At 36.9% G+C, this 25,863-nt stretch overlaps 1 protein-coding gene and 1 long non-coding RNA gene across 11 annotated transcripts in view; one reads left to right on the top strand and one right to left on the bottom strand.

Annotated features, from left to right (window-relative positions):
* LOC132905114 (TWiK family of potassium channels protein 18-like) overlaps positions 1-19,301 on the top strand; it is a 369,444-nt gene extending 350,143 nt beyond the window's left edge. For all 10 annotated transcript variants that reach the window (XM_060956108.1, XM_060956106.1, XM_060956105.1 and 7 more), the window contains 3 exons: positions 17,798-18,003; positions 18,200-18,485; positions 18,840-19,301. In XM_060956108.1, the coding sequence (XP_060812091.1) occupies positions 17,798-18,003; positions 18,200-18,485; positions 18,840-19,120 (773 nt within the window). In that variant the 3' untranslated portion in view covers positions 19,121-19,301. The remainder of the gene's footprint in view (positions 1-17,797; positions 18,004-18,199; positions 18,486-18,839) is intronic.
* On the bottom strand, positions 968-25,783 carry LOC132905124 (uncharacterized). The gene is made up of 3 exons (XR_009657740.1): positions 25,589-25,783; positions 25,359-25,510; positions 968-1,248 (listed from the first exon to the last, which is right to left on the bottom strand). It is a non-coding gene; the product is annotated as an uncharacterized LOC132905124 (long non-coding RNA).
* Positions 25,784-25,863: the final 80 nt, after the last annotated feature.

Genomic DNA, 25,863 nt, shown 5'->3' with positions numbered 1-25,863 from the left:
TTAGTTAAAAATTACTCACCGTATGGTTTTAAAGTATAAAGCGTGTTACAGCGGAGTTTACGAAATATGAACTAAAAAAACATAAACGATCTGACAGGGACGATGATTTTTCTCAACATTTTTCACAATGTTTTAGATCTCTGCACCAAACTGTTTTTTCCACTGGGAAAAAATTTTTCATGTTTTTTCAATCACAGATTTTCTCACAGCTGTTGTCAAAAAACAACTTGCAAATCGTCTACACAAACACAGTTTATTAATCTGCTTGCATAGCGTTTCAACTTACAAACTATGCGTTTCCGTGTACGAAAGCAATCTGTAACATGAAGTTTGCAGTTTTCGGAAAACACACAAGTATCAAACGACGTGATATCGCGTTTTTCTTTTTAAACCTTTCATCAAAGTTTCGCAGTTTAACCGCTGTAACGTAAATATCTTAAAACAAAAACACAAAATTAAGTAAAATAATAAGAAACAGTAACAAGCACGTGAATATTCTCTTTCGATTTTTCTGTTTCATACAAAATGTCGACAAGAAAAGATCACAACCAAAAGATCATTAAATACGAACTCTTCGCTGTTAGTGTAGATGATGTTTAATAAAAAGAAATACGCACAGTGGTTCGCGAAAGTATTCAAGCACCTACCACAGAATTTCTTTATGAATCTATTATACGCATTATTTGAAATTTCGTTAACACTCTAACGAGACTATCATGATTATAATACTAAAATTCGAAGCTAATCCGAAAACGTGAAATCTACAAGACATTTGCTAGAAATTTAGTGAAAAATTATTATACGGTATGAACCTCAAACGTGTAATTAATGGTAAAAATGGTCTCACTAAATAATATACTAAATAATTAATACAGCGAATAATTATTCTTTGCGAGGTGTATGTTTCCAATAAATATCTTATAATTTATATACATATATAAAATATACATATATTTTGTCAGATATATACATAACAATCTTCCAGAGATATTCGAATACTTGCACGAGCTGCTATATATCAAAAGCGTCGACGTGCACATTAGAACGAATACCGTGGAAATATTACAGCCTGCAATTTATTCCGGGTAGGCGTTAGCTTCTAGAAAGGGACGACCCAATCACGAAATAATTAGGCACTAAAGCGGCTTGCCTATTACACGAAGGGTAATATAATTAATGCCGATATTATACCTCGCACCCGTTCACTCGCACCCCGGCAGGGTTCTCTCCTCATATTCCCGGGAGATCCTGAAAATAAAATCCCAGGGATCATCCGGCCAGTCTCGTATGTATACAGAGAGGACGCCTGGCCCAGCGGCAAGCTTTTGCTGGATTTACGAGTGGATATTATGCAGATGGTACTTGTGGTAAACGTACTGACAGTGTAGTACTGCACGGATGAAAAAACAAAACTAGGGCGAGAATTAATTGATTTGCTTGTACACGGCGGTTCGTAAATTGATATCTTTTCTTCTTAAAAATATTATATACGTGTGTGTGTGTGTGTATCGACAGGTCGTATTTTGTTTGACGGGAAAAAACGGGAGAAATTGTTTGAGTTTACGAATCTTAAAATCGATAGTGGCTAGAGAAAGATGTTAATATTAGAAAATTATTTTTTCGATGCTCCTCGTATCATTTGGATTTGGATTATATCGAGAGATTAATTTTTTGGAGGAATATCTTGTCGAATAACTTGTGGAAACATTTTAGGCAGAAACGTGAGGGAATTAATACGCCTTTTACATCCAACACGGTATAGAAACTGGACGCGTTAATTAGCCTGTGTAACGCGCCAATTTGTTTCAGTTTGCGCGACAAGTGAGCAAATTTTAATTATAAAGTAGACATTGTGTGGAAGAGTTTAATTGTTCTTTGGCTGGAAAAATTATCCAGTGGACTTCGTACCGTTTAGTTTCGCCACGTTTCGTTACACTAACGGCATCGTATTATCATAAATCCCATTTCCCCGCGTTAATTCAGTCCCTCGGGCGTGATATTCGGATGCAAACACACAAACCCGTCTAATTACAGAATGTATAGAAAAAAGGAACTTGTCGCGAAAATGAATTTTGTCCGCTTGAACCCAGCGATATTCAACGAACGATAGAAAATTCGGAGTTGTTTGACCACCTGTCCCGAGTACATTGCAAACACAAATACAAACCGGGTCGATTGCTTCTCACACAAAACAATTTGTCGACGGGCGAAAATCAAAAAATATTTTTTCTATTTTACTTTAGAGCACAAACACTGCTTGATTTAGAGGACAAATAACGTTCAACAATCCATTGATATCTTTAAATCATTCCAATACATCGATAGAACGTCATTTGTATTCGAAATGCGAGTTAAACTTAAAGTATCGTTCCTGTATTAAAATATCAAAATCCTGCTACCGAAATAACCGTATTGGAAAATTACAAAATGTTTACCACGAACTTGTTATGCTTCGGTTATTGCCGACTCTTTACATTCAAAATTTGAAAAAAGCGTTTCATTAGAAAGTAAACAACCAAAATACGTTCGTCAATTTGTCGTCTCTCTCTCTCTCTCTCTCTCTCTCTCTCTCTCTCTCTTTCCTTTCACAAACCGCTAGAGCTTTCTACGGATTGTAATTCAGAGTAAAAAATTATTTTGGAACGCGTTTACCCATAGCATACAGATATATTTACGGCTGGCGTGGTAAACATTTTTACGTGTATACGAATGTAATACACTAGCGAACAATGTAACATTCTAAACGCGTTTCCATAGTTTATCGAACAGTCGGCGTTGAACAAAAATAATCCATATAATCTAATTACGTTATTTGATTAAAATTATGATAGCCTATCGATATTTTTAATCCTCCATTTACAGGTCATCGTCAAGCTCAAATTTATCGTATGTTGTTTAATTTAATTCTACTCTTAAATCAAACGCTAAAAGTAATATATTTAAAGGCGAAGTGATAATGGTATTTAAGAGTGATTTAATTTTAGTATACAAATCGGTGTTGGCCTCTGATATGGTGATCGTTAATTACACGCAGTATCGGATTAAATCTGCGACAAATTTGATTTCCCATCGAATTCGTTGGTTTTTAATACCTCATCCATTTATAAGCATCCATAGTGCAATATCAGTGGAGTTTTATTTCCACAAAAATACGGGAAAATCAATTTATTCTTCGATAAAAATCAAATATACATAAGGTACGGATAGTATAAAAATTCAGTGGAGAAAAAAAGATATTTTAAATCTAATAGCTAGAAAATTACGAAAAAGTTTCGGTCCTTTCCAATCGGAACAAATGTGTCAGTAGAAATTTCTATAAAACAATTAATTTCATAAACTATGACAGCTTACATCTGGCGGAAGAAAATAAATGATTGACGCTTCAAATAACAAATTCAAGTTTCTACAACGTCAGCTATTAATTCGTTGACAGTTAAAATTGATGAAATATTTTAACAACAAAACAAACAAAAAGGTCATAACCGGGGCAAAACTGTGCAATTATTTTCTCGTGCGAGAATAAATAAAATAAATACTGTTTAAATGGAACCCGTTATGTGCCTATTAAAGTACTTAACATGTACGCTATTTTTAACAATTCCTTTCCAAAAAATATTTTTCTTCAAAATCCTTCATGATCCTTATTCGTAAGACAATACATTCTTTTTATTTATATATATATATATATATATATATATATATATATATATATATATATTTTTTTTTTTTTTAAGGGTACTTACGTCTCCTCTTGAATTCGTATAGAAAAATCAATAATCTAGCAGAGAATAATCAAGCACAAGGAGAACGCTACAAACGTTCGATTTGCAAGTATGCGATAACTGGAAATGCTTTCACGAGAGCTATTCAGAGGCATTCTTAGGCAATTCGGAACAGTAAATATCATATAGAGAACGGAACAGTTTCCAACGCAAGACGATTTCCGTGTTTTCTGCACGAATGCTTTCTGGCTGCTGCAATTTTGCAACAGCACGTTCCATGCCATAGATTATAAATGTATTTTCAGGAACGAGTCGGTGATTCCTTCTATGTAGTGGCAACATTGTTTTTGCGTTATACTTTTAACCCTTGTACTTTGGAATCTCGTTCTTTTATGCAGCTTGCTCCAAGGTTTTGATTGAGAGGGGCGTTTATTTTATACCTTTCAGTTGAACATGTTTCGCACGAGTAACAATTATTAACGAACGTACTACTCGATAAAACTTAACCCAGATCCATTTCTTCCAATAGCATGCGTTGTAACTACATAAAAAAAAAAAAATAAAATAAAATAAAAGAAAAAAATACATATTCGACAAAATGGCTTTGAGAGGGGGATTAATAATCCATTTATTTAAAAAATAATACTTGATTAAAAGGTACAAATTCGCTGCCACGTCGGATATTATTTTCAATTAATATTCGTAATCATGTTATACAACATTTTCGTAAATAAATATTTTGTACGTGTTTATTTAGAGATATTTATGTGCTATATATTTATTTGTTACTGACGCTATTTTTATATTATTTTACCATTAAATTACTTCAACGTTATCACTTGTCAAAATAATTTCAACACAGATTATGAAATTCAATAGGCTGGCGCTAGGAGGTACGCGCCATAAATATTTAACGTTTGAAAATCAGCTGTATCCTTGCAATATCATTTTCACGACGGTGACTTATGTTGCGTTAAAAAAATTGAAGTCTCTTTTTGTCTGTATACATGTGCGCTGATATAGAATTTCATTGACCCAGCTGGAACAAAACCTAGTTCGCAACTCCGGTATAGTGCACAGGCAGTAAATATACTTCGAGAGACAGTAACGATCGTTTGTCGGTTGCTGCGATTTCTAAGGCCATAAATATCGTCCTTGAACGTTTCCGCGTCAGTAATCGTTGATCTGGATCGCACTAACCCTCCTCAATTTGTTCTTTAACGATCACCGTGGAAAAGTTATCACGGAAAGTAATTTGCCATTAGCGTCCTGTTTCAACTATACGTTACTGAAGTCTAAAACGAAACACACTGGTAAAGTAGTGCAACACGCTCGCAAAAGGGAACAACGACCAGTGAGTATCGTGCATGACAAATTTAATTATTTCGAAATAGCCAGATATAATATTTAATGCATGACTGATGCATAATTTCGTACTCCTACCTCGAGGAATAATACCGTGTCGGCGTTACTATTAATAATATCGACACATGACCGCCGCAGCTGCATTTGCAGCAGCTTCTGACGGAGACTAATGAACAGCGAGGGAAGAAGATGAACCGAGAGAGTTCCGAGAAGATCGATTTATTCTTATTACGAGGAGAACTTGTTTCGGTGTGGTGAACTACCGTTGGCTATGACATTCGGATGTCGATCATTACTAAAGGCTACGAACATCTTTGTAAAGCTCAACAGCAACTAGTACGCTTACTTGATAGAAATACCAAATAGAAATTATGTGAACGTATTGCCATTGAGATAATTTGTAAATTATAAACTTGAGGAAAAAGATATAATTTCAAGAATTTGCGAAGGGCGAACGTTATTTGCTACTTCCAATATCTAATGGAATTTTGAAAAGTTTCCATTGCAAGTCAACATCCGCTCGTTGCTGATAATGTAAAAGGAGAACGGTACTGGGAGTTTCTCTTCTATTGAAAATGAAGCTGGTTAGAAAATGCTCGAAAATTGTAGATAATTACGTGAAACCTAGATACAGAATGCGTGATATTTCATTCACTAAATAAATGTATATTTTCAACCATTTTCACGCATAACAGTATGTATTCAAACTCTAGGAGTTTCCTTCGTAAAATTCTACGATCGTCGTATAACGTGAAATATTACGCGAAAATTCCTTCGTTATAACAAGGATCAACATTCGACAGAACCGTTTAATCGTAATGGAAGAAGATCAAGCTCGTTCTACGGCTTTTCTCGTACATAGAAGTCGAGTAAATGGAAGGTGCGAAATATTGAGCTGCAAGTGATAATTCCCCCTCGCCGTTTAATTCCATCTAAGCCGGAATGAAGGTCGTTCGTATGAGAAAGTTTCAAGGGGAAGGTGTAGTAGAGTAGTTGCTGGAGGATAGTTTACACTGTCGACAGGCGACGCGATGGTGGTGAGAAAATGTCGTCTTGGGAAGGTGACAGATGAAAGGGTGCAAGAGAGAAGTATTAGGCAGAGACTTATTGTTCCAGTAATTAGTACCAATAGCAAGCTCTCGGTGACACAAGGGAGAACGAAACGAAGTAGAGACTATCCCTAAGGTGTGGCTCGAAAAGAGCTCGAGAAGATTCCGTGTCGGTAAACATCCAGACAGTAAATTTTTCTGAAATTCCACGAAATTTTCCTGCGCTCTTCGAGATTCTCGCCGACATTCGGTGACGCTTCTTATTACGTGGAGGAACGTGAAATTCATGGCTGTCGTTTAATTCCACGTGTTTTATTACATCGTTCGTACCACTCTATATTTCTCTTTCAATTGTTTTATCGCTTTTAATATCAAAACGCGATTGTTCTTTTCGAAACTATTTCCGGCAACACGCATACTGCCACGCGATGAATATAATTCCGAACCGACGTATTAAACCGACTCGTGTGCATTTTCCATCAGCGTTGGATCGCGGCTTCTCCGCGTATAGTAAACTCTCTCACATTCGCTTCATTCCCGGCGAGATTAATCGTTACAACTTTCTATAAGATCGATCTCGATAAACCGGCCCTTATTAAACCACATGTTAACTAATCTTGGACAAGATCCAAATTTATATGTAATAAACGATTCCTCTTCTCGCGAGTCTCGATATAGGTTAGAATATAACACGATATCTTTCGTGAAACTTTCTTGGTCACCGTCCAAATTTCCGCGACATACTCACGATGTCTCTAGAATTATTAACCTATTCGTATTTCACGGATGTAGATATCTTCTGTCTATCTTGCTGCACCCCACCGTACTCCCTGGAGAAGCCACGGATTACATAAATTTTATCCTCTCTTTCCTACCGTTTATATTCTTCCGCTTTTTACCAGCTCGCAGAATGTTGCAGACTCGTTTCTCGCCAGTCTATCTCCGATCTCGTCCGTATTTCGTAAAAAGTCGGCAATTTGCTTCGGCCCGTTCACTCGTAAAACGCTCGCTGCCGGTGTGAAAATCGCCACAATAACGGCAACCCCATAGCCGCCTGCGATGTATGTAGCTCCGAATAGCTTTCCACGTGATTTATACTCCGAACCTATCCCATCCTTATTCCCTTAGCTCGTTGTACTGTCGCGACTGTCGGCTCGCATTTACGTCAAATGAAAACGCCTTACGTGACGGAAGAGAAAACAATTAAAGACACATATGGTTTTCTTCTCTTTTCTAATTTTTCTTCTCCCTCTTTTCGATAGTATGTTGGAAGAATATTTTTATTATTTTATCTATATCTTAACCGAATTTTATTTCTCTATATCGTTACTGCCTAGAAATTCTAATTATTCGAATTCTTTAATTGGTCTTCGCTTAGTTCCGTAGCATACCGTTTCGTCAGAATCTTGTTGTCAAAGCTTCTGTAAGTGTAATTTTCTTAACGAAATTCTATCGATGATTCGGTCATAATTTTATCGATCTGAAAGCATAGAAACTAGGAAATATATCGAGGTATCGGACGAGTCCCGAATGATTTATATTTTAACCCTATCGTCGACTTTATCCTTCGCCGTGACACCTTCAACACGTTCAGCCGAAGGACGTGCGTTTCTACGAAGTATGTACGTCTTGGCTGCCTGGGCGCGGCATAAGCCAACGTGCAAGATATATTTTATGGGGTAACATTTCCTTGACAGTGTCGGCGTGTAGAAGCAAAAGTATCTCATACATCAAGGCTGTGCATCATCTCAAACATTCTCTGTACTTCTTTCACATCTTTTCTATTTCATTTTATTCCTTGATTTTTATGGCTTTTTGTCTACTTCTTGAGTACTTCCATATTTTTCCTTTTTTCTTCTTTTTTTTCTTCTTACGTTCCTTTCTTCCTCTTTTCTACGCTTTATCGCCCCCTTTTTCATCCTTTACGTTTTCTTCTTTTTTCTCAATTCTTCCTCATACGACGTTTCCCTCGCTCTTGCGTTCACAGGGCCCTTTTCATTTTTCCTTTTCGTCTCTTTCAGTTTTATTCACTTTACCACTTACATTCACTTCCTATTTACTTTTTTACCTTCTGTTTTTATCCATTTCCTTTCCGCGCCACTTTCTGCGCGTATCTATTTACTTTAAAGACTCCAGCATCTAGTAGTTTCGCAAACAGAAAATCCAACCTTGCGTATCGTGGCCCTCGTTCAGCACGCATATTCCAGAGGCTAATCTTCTACACCGATTTACCGCGTTATAAAGGTAATATTACTTTTTTGTGGCAAGAATCTGACCTTTGAGTTTCACTCTACGTTCTTTCTAACGTTCGAGAAAGCCGCTACTTTGCTTCTTGATTGCCCTGAATGTTAAAGCCAAGTCTCTGTCGAAAATGAACTCAACTCTCAAAGGAGAAAGTTTTAATCCGTTTGATCTTCCGTTTCTGAACGGTTAGTGCTCGTTAACATTAATCCAGCAAAAAGTATTAGTCGAGTATGTAGCTTCTTTCAATTTTCTTGTAACAGACAAAAATGACAGGGCATATTTTCAGAAAGTAAAAGTGAAATCTTGATTGCGGTGTATAAAGTAAAGCGAGGTGTATATGTACTTATATAAAGTACATAGCAACTTTAAAGAATACATTTTATTAATTTAATCTAGGAATATAAACAGGTTTCCCTGGAGACCACATTTTAGAACTGCTTCAAGTCGTTGAATATTACATGTGTGCAACTAAAATTTATAACGGACATCCTGTGCAAATTGTAAAAGGTTATAATTAATTCAAACTTGGTCTAAAAGTCCTTCATAAGACATTTAATCCTCGTCACAAAATCACTCTTTGACTTGCTTTCCCTTTAACCTGAGAAGATTTCACCCCAACTGTACCTTCGCTTGGAGATAACCGTATTTTGTAATATCAAGCAATTTCTTTATTCTCCCCTTCTGTGTATCTTTTAACTTGAGAATTTTCCCTGTCCTCCCAACAATTTCTAGAAAATTTAAATGAACGCGTTTTTAGGCATACGAATTTTACCGGGATATTAGGTTGCCCGAAAAGTGTCTTCCTTTTACAGCCACGTCTTTTAAAACGACGCATCTTTATACAAACATGAAACCTAATCTGTCGAACGTTGTAATATTTATCTCGATAGAACACAATGTATAGAACGTTATTTCCTTATAAAACGAAAGAAACTTTTCGGACGACCTACTAATTTCTGCAAAATATTGCGTTCGCTCACTTTTCTCCGATGATCTTATATAAACCACGTCTGTGAAAATTTGTTAATGCACGAAGCTTACTTTACTTTAATCGTTCTAACAGATTTAGTAACGCGGACCACCGATGACCGCCGATGATCGCCGTGCCGGTCGACGCGTTAATCAAAATATTCTAGAAATCGTTAGGAAGCTAGTGAGCAGAATTAAAAAATTCCTTCGTAGTATAAAAAGCGGTTGCTTCAGCGCGAAGAGCGATTTTACAAGATACGACCTAATACCGCCGTTACTAGCAAGCCGACAACCGATAGATGGTCAAGAAACTCTCGTAGAGAGATACGAGCCGTACATTCTCTCATCCCCTCGCCCTGGTTGGTCGGATCAGGAAATCAATATAAATCACCTGTCCGCAAACAGCTCGACCAAAGTTGGCTCGGAATCGAAGCGCACACATCTTGAATCGCGCAGCAGCGGCTCACAGCTAAATAACATGCTCGCCAGCCGGCTGCTAGACGATACAGCAGCCGCTGTCCCAGATCGTAATATCGCTTTAATTATGTGCGCCGTATTTGCGCCAGGCCGCGTTATTAATTTCGGGTCCTCGCGTAGAGAGACTTAGCGTTACGACCTCGGGGGATACGTCGGGGATCCCGACGAACCTGTACCACGGAATGGCGTCGACAACCGGGACAAGGGGCAATCGGGGACAAGGGATAAACGAAAGGGGGTTGCTAGCTTCTCTCTCAGGATGCTAGTCGGTTGCGCACAACGCGCGATGCGTTCGCCTAACACGGCACACGGCTCATCCTCGAGATGTTATTGCACGACGAAAACGGCACGTCCTGCTGTATGCAAATTATTTCGAGCGGTAAATTAAACAGCTGAAAACCGGCACGTAAATAAGTCGACTGCGTCAACGAAACTCGTTGGCTCTTTCTTGCGCGCACGCGTTACCTCGCCTCACCTCGCCTCGACCACCAACATAAATCATCGCGTACGAGTGGATTCTGATTGCGAGAAACAGCGCACTGATATTCCGGATGTATTCTCGGAAATGAGTTTTTCGACCTGGTATTGTTTCGTCGACGAGCCAGAACCACGGGCTACCATCCTCCGGAAGAAAAGCTAAACCATCGATATCAAACGCCGGTTTTATGGTCATTGCAAAGTCGCTCGTTTTCTTCCTCTTCGTAGATTATTTACGTATTCCAGCGAAGGTATAATTTAATCGTACGTATTCAAGAGATAAAACGAAAGGCTCGTGTGAAGTGATTAATTACAGTAAAATACACTGCGCTTGCTTATTTCCTGAGAAGGTATGCTTGGATTGCTGTATTACAAGTTAAATCGCAGAGATTTATTTGGTCGCTTGTGATCGTCATATCTGCGTGTAATAGAAAATTATTTATAAGGCGGTTTAGCGGATTCTTGAAAATCGATATACGATAACAAAACTGAAATTTGTAATTGCCAAGCTCTATAAAATAATTTTGCTATTTAGCAAACTCTTCGGCTGCAGATTTCTTAATTTTCTAATTATAAGCCAGATAAAGAAGTACTTTTTAATGTGATAGGACGATTGTCGATATTGATACAGTCAGTGATACATAAATTGCAAATATACAGGGTGCGCCGTTAGAATTCGGACAGAATTCAATTTGTAGTTCCCACCATATTAGAATTCAGATGTTTGTGCTGATTGACTCTGAAGTTAGTTAAATATGTCAATAAGTCTTCTATAACCTCAAAATGACAGAACTCGTTAAGCAAAACCCGGAATACGATAGAAGAGCGGCGATTATAGAAAGTCTTCGCGCCGGGAGAACGCCGGTCGAAATTATAAAATTCGGAGGAACGACCGTTGGCTGGCCCACAATCTCGAAGATGTTCCTGTTGTGGGCAAAACCAAATTTCCAGCAAGTGTTCACGTTTTGAGCGTTGTCTCAAGTGAGGGCGACGTCATGCCTCCGCACTTCTTCCAAAAAGGCGAAAGAATCACAAAGGAGGTTTATTTGGAGGTCCTGAAGACAGTAATAAAGCCGTGGATGGAAATTACGGCTTCTGGAAGGCCGTATTTATTTCAACAAGATGGCGCACCTGCTCACACAAGTCATCTTGTTCAAAATTGGCTCTCTGACAATGTGGACATGTTTTGGTCGAAAGATTTCTGGCCTCCTAACAGTCCCGACCTAAACCCATTGGACTATTACGTGTGGGGCGTTATCGAGAGACAAACTAATAAATGCAGGCACCCCAACGTCAACTCCCTACGAGCTGCTATCGAGTCAGAATTCGCGACAATTAAACGCGACCAGTTGAAGTCAGCGTGCTCGCGCTTTAGAGCAAGAATAGAGCAGGTCATAGAGGCAGAGGGTGGTTACATAGAATAAAAGTTCTCAGCAAGGACCCTTTAAATGAGATATAACAACATTTTCATGTGTTTTTGTGTATTGACTTAAATAAACAACTTTCTGCACAAAACTTCTTTTGTCCGGATTCTAACGGCGCACCCTGTATGTACTAGTATTGGTACAATATATAGCAAAATGTATTATTGCCATGTTTTTTAAAAAGTAGGTAGCTACAACTTATGGTACGATGATTCCATAATAAGATAGCAAGTGTTGTTTCCGGTTAATAATTCCTCGTTAATTTGCTCATTTTGATAAAATTCACCAAATCATAATGTCAGGATTGATTGTTCTGCGGAAGATGCGTTTAATAACGAACTCTTATGTTCCTCGCACGCAATCTACTTTCCCCACAGACCTATTCAACTCATTTAAACCCTGTAACAGTCCGTGCCTCCTAGAATTAGACTCCATCAATTAAAGCATTATTCTCCATGCGAAACTTTTCCTCCCTAGTGTAATCTCTTCTGCGTAAAACACGAAATGACTGCTATCCATTCTCCGAATGGCATTTCCACTTTCCACGGTAACACGGTTCCACACATAGCTTCCTGTAATCCTAATTTATTCTCTTTTGCTCCTGTTATGAAATTTGATGTAAAAAAGAAAAGGGTTGAGTTGGAAGATTTTCTCTTCTAATTGACGCATTAGATCGCTGCTTTGCTTTGTACCAATATTAGCTTTCAACCTTTTCTTCGAAGATTATTCTCAATCTCCGTTAACAGCGAAGGCTGTTGTTAATTACAATCGTGCATTTGCAATTTTATTTAGAAACCAATCAGAGATCAATTTTTATCAATGTAACAAATGATTGTCTATTCTCTGATACGTCGTTTTGATTGCGTGTTGCGAAGTTAATCGATGATAATGCTAGGAGATGAAGGTTTCGTTGCACAGAGCATTCCATAAACTATAAAAAAAGACGATAAAAGCGGCCATAAAAATCCTGAAAGAGTGAAAATTTGTCCAGAGCTCGACACCTTTTTGCCAAAGCACATCGCGTATACAAGTTAAAGACAATACGTCGATAGAAAGATTACCCTTTTCTATCGCACGAGACACGCGAATTATTATGCTCTCGCTACTGATCGTACAGACGTAAATTAGTCAGAAGCCTAATCAATGGCGTGTAGCCAACATTTATTATTTTTTACCGATGTAATTTCTGTTCGTTTTCCAGACAGTTTGGTCGGTCGTCTCGCGGAAAATGCAGTCGCGGATTGCGGTCATCGTGCAAAATAAATAATCCCCGGAGTCTCTCTTCCGTTTCTCGTTCCGTTCCGCTTCGCGTGCTCCGTGTCTGTTACCTTTTTTATCGTGATACCGTCATCTCGTTACATCGTCCAGGTTTATCCTCCCTCTCTATATTCCACTTTTCCCTTTTATACGTTGCTGGATGTAATATGCTGTCTTTGAAAAGCGACGAATGAAAAGTTGTTTCCTCGTTTGCCGAGATTCTGGCGAGAAAAATACTTTGACAGCTATGGAAGAATAACAGCCTTTCGAAAGTAAAGGAACAATCGTCCATAGACTTGCGTTTCTAACCAGATAAACTGTCGACGTTGTTAGATAGCGAGAATCCCGTGACGAGAGAATTTCACGCAATCCCACCTATTCACGGATGATACTTTTGAAATAAGAAAAAGAGAGAAAGCGACGTTAATTTATTAGCGAACTGAAGGTGGCAATTAATAACACGAGATATTACCCTACGAACTCCAAAGTAAACTGCGACCAAGATTAAAGTTTAAAGACCTCGAAGATACTTTTTTTACAGACAATTTATGCCATATTTATTTAGCCGATGATGGCGTTCACTCATGCACCTTATAGTCTGTCTCGTCACCTGGTAATTCAGGGTATTTTTCCCAGTAGCACGAACAGACGATCTTTGCACGACAACGCTGATGCGATTTTACTAATACGATTTCAGTAGAAATACCCAAGATTCATCGCACAAAGTAAAACGTTTCGTTGTTTCTGTTATTTCGAGGAGTAAATATGGTGCAACTTTTTGTAGGACGAAACGATTTGTAGATTAAGATTTTAATGCCGATCTTAGTAGTAATTATGAGCAAATAGTAAGAAACTTTTTTATTGAAACTTAAACAAGTAATGGGGAAGCTAGCATGATAATACCATATAGACTAGCGTATTAAAACACAGCGTATCGTAATTTCAATGGAGATAAGGATCGATCATATTAATAACGTAATTTGCAATTATAGCGTTAGCGGCCAATTAACCTAATAGATCCTATTACGAGCAATTATGAGAATCCGCTCTAAATTCGCTAATGTACACAACCGTATAATGATAAGTACGAAATCAATTATCCTGTAGAAAGAAACGAAGAAAGACAGAACGAGCAAGAATTTATGGAAACAATTTTAGAAGAAAAATTTCGTTCGTCCATTTATGCGTGACATTTATTTTGCCCTACTTTCGTATTAAATTATTAAGAGATACACGTTCCAAATGATTAAATCGAACGTATGTAATAACGTAAAATATATGTGCGTAACGAAAGCTAAATGCTTCTGCAGCTCTTTTAAAATACATTAATAATATTTTGATTACAGCCGTAAATTAATATGGCATAAATGCTGAAGTATTCGCACATGTTAAAACGAGGACACATCTAGCGACTAAATAGCAGCTATTTCACTCGACGTTGCATTTCGAAACGTTCCACTTGAAGTTCAATTAAAACGTTCATGCTCTCTTGAACTCGTGTCGAAACGAAACATTCAGGCAGCCATCATTACTATCGTATCACGATTTACGACGATGCTTTCGAGTTCTTCGAAGGAGTCATTAACGGATGAAAACTTTCGGTTGGCGTAACATTTACGAAAGGTGGCGAAACTTGCAGATCTATTTAGCGCGCATTACATAGATGCAGCACAACGTCAGGAGCAGTAGTTGTTGCGAACTTTACTTCGCAACATAGTGTCATCCTGTTTTCCACAACGTTTCCGGAGTTTGATTATCGATACGTTGCACGCAACTTGGCATAAGAACGTTTAATTGATTTCTCATCGTACGTTGTTAGTGTCAGCTAGATATCGTTGATCGTTAATTTGCAAATATGGAATAAAACTTGCGTATTAATTCACAACTCTTGCGTATCGTCATCTACAGTCTGCGCATTGTATTTAAAGATATATCTTGTACACGAATATACGTTAATTATCTCTCGTTAATGATATAATTTTAACGTTGTTCGTTAAAAAATTATACGACTCGTTTTCTCAATTTATATTCGTCTGTTAATATAAAACTGACATGATGGTAAAAAATCACTTGCTATTTTCATTTGCAAACGCGCGATTCATTTTCGATAATCGAAGATTGAAGCAAAGTTGCTGAAAGTTAGAGAAACTAACACTTTCCCGATAATTACGGCATTTGTACTTAAAACTGAAAATAAACGTTCGACTTATTGTTAACTAAGTAGAGTGTCTTGAACTTTCTGTGCTTTACGAGATCCTGCAGCATAGTGGTATCCAATCGGAGTATTTCCTTCTAACACCTTCGCCTTTATAAAGGATCAAGATGCTTGTCAAAGCTGATTTATTCGATGCACAAGTTTTACGCAAAAAAATCTGAAAACTTTGTTCTATTCCCTCTGTTAAAAAGGATCGATAACGATGACACAGATTTATAAGATGGAATAATATTAGATATTAAAAGAATTACTATAAAACCGAAGACTCTTATGCAGTTAGGATAACGATGCATAAATAAAACGCGTTTATCAGCGTTTAACAAAACTTTTCAACGATTTCACCTTTTCAACAATATTATAACAAACCTATTTATAGTTTATTACCTGAGAAATTTTTGTTACTTCGAAATAGGTGAGAATCTAACTAATTGTCAGACATAACGAAGTCATTGTAAACAAGTTTCTTGAACTTGGAGTTGGATTTAAACGGACCAAACAGCTTGTCGAACTTGAACATGTTCACACGAGTTTCTCGAGTATCACTTCGTATCCTAACAAACAGAAAGGAACTTGTCGCATTAACATTTAACTTCTTTTACCGTAACCGATCTTAGTATCGTACAACGTGGACTTGATATTTTATTACCAACTATGTTCATTTATTTTCGTATGTCAAATATTCTTAAATTAATTTTAATTTATATATATATATATTTATTATTTCCAATAAGGTGTCATTATTTAAGAAGAAAAAGTATTTGTTCGCGATATGCATTTATCTGCTGGCAAATCAATAACTTTCAAAACTTACGCCAAGTTTTACCACTAACACACTTGCGAAGTCTGTTGCGTGACTTTAATCAGAAAATCTGCATAAATATGCATAGCATCTCATATGTATTCAGCTCGCATTAAGAAAATCGGATATGAATATGCGTCGCTCGACGAACATTAAGTTTCTTCAACACCTCTGATTAACACGCGAACCCTTTCAATCTAACAATAATTACGGCATTAACATACGCGACAAGGGAGAATAATTAAAGCGTTTCGACGCGTAAAAATAACGTAAAAATTGTATCGGAATTCCTGCGACCAACATCGTAGGTCGATTCGCATAAAGAAATTTCTCAAGATGCCTAAAATTTCCATTGTCTTCGTACTATTGAACGTCACAGATTGTTTTCAATATCTTTTCCGAACGATCCCACTGCGTTACCGGTTCCCGTATAGACGCAATATCGAATATTTTAATAAAAGATGGCCTTCCTTTTCCTACATTTTCGCGATTTGAATAGCGAGCACGTAACTCGCTCCGCTACTGCGAAGAAACTTCGAAACAGAGAAGAACCGACGATAGAGTTCGTTGGCCAGATATAAACTTGGATATTAAACCTTCGCATTGTTTCTCTTTTATTTTTTTAATTCGTGTTCCGATTACTCGAACATCTCTATTTATACATCACATACAGTGGCTAGAAAAAATGTTTGATCCAATCCAAGTAGATCCAAGTACATCAAGTTTCATACTACTTGTACCTTCGTATTGGTACCTTTATATATTGGTACCTCCATATGATTACAAAAATTGAATTTTTATGAGTACAAAAATGAAATATACGTCTCGTATATTCCGCACGTTCTTCGTTTTATCTCTAAATATTCTGTAATAATCTGGGATTTTACGTTTGATATCTTGATCATTGTAAAGTAAATACCTAAATCAACGACAACACCGTGATTATCCAAACGATAAGTCACAACGTCCGATCGATATCTCGAGTCTAAGAAACATATCCTATATGAACGATGGACAGATTCGTTCTACCGATCGAATGCCCCGAGTCCATACTATTGCCACTAGACCAATAAAACTAGAGCTGACAATCTGGCGTGGTCTCTAACAAATGGTAACAGATAACAGGTACGAAAAGGGTCACACCATCGTGAATGATAAGGCGAAACGACAGTGACGAATAGGCTTTCGCGTAGTTTCGCGAGGTTTCTACGACTACAGTTCCATCGACGATGCACTCGAAGCCGCTATCATGCACGGTCCACAGCAATTCCAATAGGCGATCCATTATCTTAAGCGGCGTCAGCTCGATCGATTCGAGCCTCCGCTTTTTCCAACTTCGTTCCTCACCTATCGGAAAATGTCTAGCCTTATTCTCTCTGGCTCTTCATTTTCACCGACCACTATATTTTTTTCGATCGGCTTACGAGATATTAACCGACATTCGCTCGCGAATATTTCGCTCTCTATGTAAATTTAAACACCCATCTTGTGATCTCTGTTCCCCTATATTACGATTAATTGTCGGTAGAAACGGCTGGCGATATCAAATTATCGAACTTTTATGAGGTTCTATCCTGAAAAGAGCGAGTATCGTTTTTAAGTAGACCAAAGGACGTGAAAATGGTGTAACGATTGAAATTGCCGAGATCCATTTCTATGTTATATGTTTCTGTCTTCTTAACCCTTAAATTTTATTCTGTTTATTTTTTCTATATTAATGGAAAGGATTAATCGATTCGATTCTTTCAGATTAAAACGAACGAGAATTTCCATTGAAACGGCTAACGATGTTGTTGCAGGTTGCGGCAGCATAGCTCCAAAATCCACCTGGGGTAAAATCGCAACCACGGGCTACGCTAGTCTGGGTATTCCTTTGACCTTGGTTTACTTATCAAGTGCCGGAGGCCTTTTATCCAGATGCGCCAGAGGTGTTTTCACTCGTGCCCTTTGTTGCTGCCTTTGTTCGAATTGTGGCTATTGTTGCTACGATGAACGAAGAATGGAGGTGAGTGCGTAAATCGTAATCGTTTCTCGAATCGAACTCTTATATATCTCGCGGGAAAAAGGCGAGAAAAGTATCGCGGTAGATTTTCGTAAAGCGATACAGGGTCAACGTTTCACAGAGATATTGCCGAAGTAAATAGAAAAGTGTCTGCCTTTTGTCAATCTTAAAAATTGCTTTGAAATTGGCGTGAATGCAGGAGAAAGAAAGGCGAATGAGAAAGAAACGGCAGCAGGAGGAACTGGCGCAGCAGCAGCAGCAATTGCAGTTGCAGGAACCCTTTTACGTTCGTGCGAACGCGTCAACGTTTACGAGCACAGTGGAAATTAAGACCAGCCCGAAGGACGAAGTGTCGAGTCTTGGCTCTGGTGACAGACCCAACGTTACTATACTCGCACCAATCAGCATTTGTCTGGGTGCAATGCTCTGCTACATTGTGGCAGGAGCTTTTACTCTGCACAAGTTAGACGGCTGGTCCTTTGTGGGTACGTGGAAAAGAGATTTCTCTTAAAAGATTTATGCTTTAACCGCACTTTTAAAGTCGCGTCATCTATGTGTATACCAGTAATGTATAATTTTATACCAGTAACGTGTAATTTATATGTGTGTATATATATATGAATTACACGGTTACTTTTAATTCGATGAAAAGTTTTTCGTACCGAAAGAAATCATCGAAACGAACGAATTTATTCAGATACGATCGTACATTTAATTGAAAATTATGTTGTAAAAATTGTTCACCTAATTGAATTATATCCTACAAGCTCGCGATCTAATATCGATATACGTAACTCGGTATTATATAACTAAAGTTGGTGTTTCGTGTTTAACTGTAGATGCGAGTTACTTCTGCTTCATGAGCCTGAGCACGATCGGGTTCGGTGATATGGTTCCCGGTTCCTATCCCCGCCAAAGCCTTTACGAGTCGAGGAATGTAACCATTTGGTTCTGTTCTTTCTACATAATGTCTGGAATGGCGCTGACTGCGATGTGCTTCAACATCCTGCACGATGAAATCGTTCACAGGCTTAGCCATCAGTCGGAGAAACAAGAACCAGTGAAAGCCAGCCCAAGTGTGGACGAACTATCGAGCGATCCTCTCACGTTAACCTCGTGACAATTTCCGTCTGGCAACTTGTGCCACAGGAACGGCACCGATGACAACGATATATGTGGAACAGAACCGCCAACCAACTTGTTCACCCATGAGAACGAAATTAATATCCTAAAGGATTCTTTCAATCAGGTAGACGTCACTAGAGACTGCAAACCAATTTTGAAACTCGAAGATCACGTTCCGCCGATTCCTAGTGTCTACATGTTGCCGAAGGTCGACGAAGAGGTTGAAGAAAACACCGAAATGTAAAACTTTGTCTTCTCGTAGTCGGAAAAGTATGTCGCATAGAAATAACGAAGCGAAGGACGACCTGTTTAGATAGGTTCGTTCTCGAGAACGCTCTCGTGGAACACGACGCTGTTCGAGATTGATAGGTACCCTTAATACATCGTATATATTATAAATAGAGAGGTAATCATTCAATCACAGTGACATAGTGTGCGCTTCGACGATTGACGGGGAAATTGGATGAAACGCTTTCATCGATACGACCGTCGATACCGGTTTCGAGGTTGATTTATTTCGAAAATAGTAACTCGTTATTCTCTACATATTTTTTCTCTTTCTTTTCATAAATTAACGTTTTCGTAACAGGAACTGATGCTTCGCACGTAGGAAGATACTTTGGTTGAAAAACGTTTCCAGGTATTCGTTCGAAGAGATAGATATATCGTTAGCGATCGATGGACTGTCTTCGCGTAGAGTTGCCGGGATTTAATGTTATTCGGTGCAAACGAATATTTATGCGTACGAAGTACGACATAAATGAGGTGTCTTAAATCTTCGTCGCACACGATGGATGCGGCAATTTCAAAGAAAGTACGCGACGATGTTCGAAAACGGTTGGAATGTCGTTTCCAATATTAACGAGACGAAAGAGATTCTCAGTTTAAGACAAACGAACGAATTAACCTTATTTTCCTGTGATTTATTTCGCACTTTAGTTTTCTCTAGAATAAATACGTATAACACGTGTAATTTCGAACGCTGTCAATTATAAAAATTAGTATTGGATGAAAACCAATATGAGAGAAGTTTAACGAATTAGCAAACTTTCTTTCCGTGAAAATATGTTAAATGTTAAAATACATTTTACTCGATTCGATGAACAAAGCAAGCGAAATAATAGTAACGTAAATGAGATTGGTCCAATTCGACGAGATATATAATACATATGCTTGTATATATCAAGTTTAATAAGACCAGCAATTACATTATGCGAGTTCTAAGTAAGATATCCTCGGGATATACGAAGTGTTTCCTAAATGTTCTAGGAAATTCCTAAACTTCCTGCAGACGTTCCTACGTTAATTCTGGTTTACTCTTAATGAACATTCATCCCATATTAGTAGAATGTGAAATCCGTGTTTTCGTCTAAACAGCTATCGAATGTAAGAATAAACGGAAAAGAGAGGATTATTTTGCAAATACATATATCGAATAATATAAGATTGTACATATACATGCAACACCAACAGATACATACTTGTAAATATATTTTGGTTCTTTGGTCTAATAAGAAAGCAACATGGGATCAGAAATACAGTTTCTCGCGTCTCTTATTCAGCAGTCTTGATAATTTCTATAATTTATTTGTCACTTGGAAATGACATTCTAACTTATTATGAGATCGACTTAATATTTCTATACACCTATTTAGATAGAAATTCGTAACAGTTTTTATATTTCTGCATTTAAACGCTCATAAAATAAACACATTCTTGTCCATAATGTAACTGAGTGGATTGATGCGTCTAGTCGTGTAGTGCATAATGAAACGTTCATTCATACGTCACTCTTTTATACATGTATTGCACCATCATTGATCAATTATTCATACGCTAACAATTCTTTCATAACGACACTGCCAAAATAAGTAAGTATTACCCAGGAAAATTGATATAAAAATAAGTAAATCGTTATATATATATATACATATATCTGTAAGTATATTTTATGACAAACACATTTTTCTAAAAGAACCGGACGATGTTTCAATGTAAGTTTAACTTTTGTACATATCTATTTTATTGTCGACTTTTACTGGAACTATTCTATATCTTTTAATATTTCGAACAATTATTTACGCGATGATTTTACAAAACCAGGTAATACTTTGAAAGATAAACGCCAATTGTTTTTAATGTACCATCGTGCGGCCATTGACTAGACGCAGAAATCAATCAATCGAACGAAAATCATATTTGAATTCTGTGCTCAAGAACAATAACTAAAATACTGTTGCGATTAGGCACTAATTTTTAAGAGTATCGCATATAAAACTATTCACACTGTTTAATATCGGTATATTCGTGATAGAGTATGAGATTATGGAGTGCGTAATGTATAGCTGTAAATTAGCTGTAAAATATTACTCTCGTCATGTATCGAGCAGACTTTAAAAAGGTATAAAGCACATACAGGTTGCTCTCTTCTGCGTAAGAAAACAGTTCTTTGTACCATTGCACGTCATAGTTACGCCACACCAGATAAGCATAATTTACATTTGTTAATTAAACTCGTTTCGTTAATATCAAAAAATGCAAGCTATCGGTATGATCGATCGCTAGAATTGTTTCCAAGATTATGAATTATTCATAACAAATAACTATTCACATATGCATGTGTCGTATGCACGTTCAAGCCTCTGAATCTCGTATGTTTTATTCAAATATTTTATTTAAATATTAAACAAAACACAACATAGCTACGTTATAAAAACTTGTATATAACGAAATACTACTCGACGAAAGAACTGAATAATCTGGCCCGCAAAAGATCGAACCGCAACCAAACTAACGCATAGTCTGCTCTGTACCAGCGACGAACGAACCGCGTGCAGTAGCAACCTAAACGAGTGTTTTTCTGTTTCTTGTAACATATCATAAGATGTAAGAACGTTAAAAGTTAAAAGTTTTTACGCTGAAAAAAGAGAGGGGAAACTGGAACGATCGACGAACAACAACGTTGAAACTACGAATTCCGAATCGTACGTTCTGGTTGCGCAACAAATAGACAAGCGAGTTTCGTAACGTTGTCTAATGACAATCGATATTATCTTGAGCAGTTGCTAGAGTTATCGTTATCACTTTGTTGGTGATTCGATAGAGAATCGTGGACGGTAGCCAAGACAAAGTTTGCTTTGGTGTTTGCACCGGACCATCCAGCCATCGATCCAACCTGGCTGACCGAGCAAACTTCCTCGCACTCGTTCCATTCATTTTGATGGGCCACGCGCGTTTCTCCAAGCTGACGCTTGGACAATTTGTTGCGGCAAACCACTTGTAACTTTTCTTCGATTCGTATGACCTTTGGATATACATATTATTGAACGTACCGATAATTTCATCTAATACTAAATATAACAAAAAAAAGTAGTTCTGGAGAAAGTTAGATGGAATTAAAAATTACATCAACGAGTTCTTTTCCTTTTGTTATATTATCGTAGAATGTTTTGATGGAATAACAATTTCTTGAACGATAAATATTACTATTGGTGAAATCATACACAATTACAGTTGGTTCGATAGAGAAGAAATAAAATGCGCGTAGTATTGGAAGCGAAAGTTGAGAAGATATATCAAGGAAGAATTTACAGACCAGTTGTACCCATTTGTAAATTATATAAAATTTGATACCAGAACGTAAGGAAGCAGATTTCACAAAGTATACTACGAACTTTCAGTTCTATGAATCAAAGATATACATATACAGTTTTATATTTCGTATTAAAATTATACAACAAATATTCCATGAAGATAGCAATTTCATTAAAAAATTCCTTTCTTAAGTTTTATGGCCGTTGTTTCTTTCTGCTCATCGAAACGTTAAAAATCTTATCTTATTTTGTTTCTTCATCTCTGTACCTTATCTCTGAGAAGTAACATAAAAATTCAATTATGAAGTTTACAAGGTAATAGCTTACAAAGAGAAGCAATTTGCTTCGTGTGACGCTATCTTCAGCTTCAATGTGAATTCCCATTAGAGAAATCTCCAATTCGACTTTTCTTATTTTATAAGATTTTCCTCTTATGTGTCTCCTGATTTCACGCCCTTGCGTTCTGGTTTCTCTCCTCATTCCTCAGGGAAATATGACTCGACTCAAAGTACTCGTCGACCACCATGAAACTTTAGTACGACAGTTTGCGAGAAAAAAAAAGAACATGTTCAACGGATTTCTGATTAATAAACCGCAGTTTCTCCAAGAAAAAAGAAAGAAAGAAATGGCTGAGATTTGATGCTTTGTCAATCAATTTCACGTATTTGATACTTTTGTTACGTGCACTTAAAACGATGTAATAATCAGCATTGATAATTTATTAAACATTCGAATTCAAATTATTCGAAAACGTTCATCTGTACCATTGAATTCCATTGATGGTCATATTTAACGATAATACTGTCAATGAGTATAAAGTCAATTACACCGCAACATATTCTCAATTAATAACAAACGAGTTTATACAAAATGGCTCTTGAATCTCCTAGAATGGTACTTGCAAATTGCTTTGTATCTCTATACAAACGAACGAAAGTTTCTGTAAAAACCAGTGAAATCAAAATAATAAAGGACGAAAAATATTAATTTCGTTTCTTCGATAACGATAACGTGTCGTGTAGGATTATAACTAATTTGCATATTTTCTGCGAACTAGAATTTTCAAAAGGAACACGTAATACCAAAGTACACGTTCGTCGATTGCTCAAACGAGGAATTAATTAAACCATTAGCGATAGGAAGAACATTGAAAAGTAGAAAAAAAATGGAAATGGCTGATTCAATGTTCGCGTTTGTCGAATCGGTGGGATTTGCTTCTGCCGTCCTTCCGTACTAGCGAATCCTATACAAAATTGCAACGTAATTGTAATTCGAACGCAGCTAGACGTTTCTACGAGCGAAACTCGATCTTTGAAAATATCATTTAATTAATATGAAAATGTCATCAAAAATGGTAATTGGAATTAACGAACATGTCGCTGATAGAGATCCCTAAGAATCGAGCGACGTGGTTGAACTTTTCTATATTACCTTGTATATAATATTAAACGTTGTACGATATTAATACCGACAGTTAACGTTTAATGTTAGAAGAGTACTATTGAAACGTTAGAATTTCTATTTTCACTCTCGATCGACTTTGTCCAAATAAGAGTTGCACGTTTCTAAGCGTGAATCGCAATACGCTACACCCGAGAAATTCAGAGACAAACACGATAGGAAATATCATTGGAGATTTCTCGTGCACGATAATCATGATCCGAAGAAATAGTTACGTGCACTTCGTAGCAGTTTTGTATTATCTGTTCCCACCTGGAATGTAAATCTTTGTATAGTGAAACTTGTCATAATTTTTATTGGCGAAGATTAAATGGAAAAATTTGGTTTATTGTCTGCCTCGCCGTGGCAGAATTGATGATGTGTGTACGTATGATACGCGTGTATGTGTATGTGCGCATTCTCGAATGACGAATTTGCGACAATTTTATTTGATTAGCAAATTTTCTGAAATTAACGAAGAGCAGCTACGTTTTCTTTGTACTATTGTTCTTCTCGAGTTTATGCATTCGTTTGTGATTCTCAAAGTTTATGCATTCGTAATAATGTATTTTGTTTATTAACAAATGAGAAATGTATTCGTTCTTTACTTTTATATCACTTTTATATTTCAGCTTTCCAATGGGACTGTTTGTAACGATGTTTCTTCGATTTTTTGAAAAGTATACATGTAAAAAGATATGAGAGGAAAGAGCGTATGCGAAAAAAGAGAAATAGAACGTGACAAACAACAGGAGAACCGAGGAGTACCATGAACCTATCGTTTGAATTGGTGTCATGTAACAAATATAAGAATCAATTAATACTTTGTAAATAGTTAAGAAATTGGACACTATGGAAGTGCATTCGTCGTCACTGTAAAATACATGAAAAAAACGAATTGCTGGATATTGTACGTCTGTATAACCGTTTGTCGGACAATGTATCTTATATTACAGAATAATAAAACAGAAAAGACTTATCAAAATCTTAATTTCCTCTTTTACATTGATTGGCCTTTCCTTCATAAAAGAACGAAAAGTTAAAATTGAAATGTTAATACAAGCTGCCGAAATCGCGTAATACAAGAAATCGTTAATTCGATCCATATAGACGTACATTTTAGACGCGTAATATACATATGTATAAATCTGTATTTCTTCTACGCTGATAATTTACGATTTCATAATCATATACACAAACCTTTAAATCGCTGGACATGCAGAAATATTTCATTATCACGTCTATTCTGTTCTGCATCGATGACCGCAGTATCTTGTATTTATTTCTAACTGCATCAACTTCCATGTTTGGATTGAATATGCGATACTTTATAGAATTCCGTTTATTTGAACCTGTCGCGGGACAAATAATTCATATAATTGAAATTCGTATAATAAAAACTTGCCAAGAGAATTTTCTTTACTACTTACGATTTCTCGTTCATATAATAGCAGTTCACTTTCAAATAAATGAATTCGATGATTGGAAGTTTCTTTAATCTTGTTTAAACGGAATAATTACTATATTCGACGAGATCGTTTGATTTTTGTCCCTAATCATTATTCCTATATTCTAGAGGGCGTAATAAAACCTCCGAATGATCGATATTATAGAACATATGACACGATATATCGTCGGTAATGTAACTCCTATATTCACCGTGGCATATCGTAGAGGGCGTAAACAGCACTCTAATCTTTTTCGA

This window comes from Bombus pascuorum, chromosome 3 (genome assembly GCF_905332965.1).
Source record: "Bombus pascuorum chromosome 3, iyBomPasc1.1, whole genome shotgun sequence".
In the NCBI taxonomy this organism is placed as follows: Eukaryota; Metazoa; Arthropoda; class Insecta; order Hymenoptera; family Apidae; genus Bombus; species Bombus pascuorum.
This window is presented reverse-complemented; position numbering and strand designations above follow the sequence as displayed.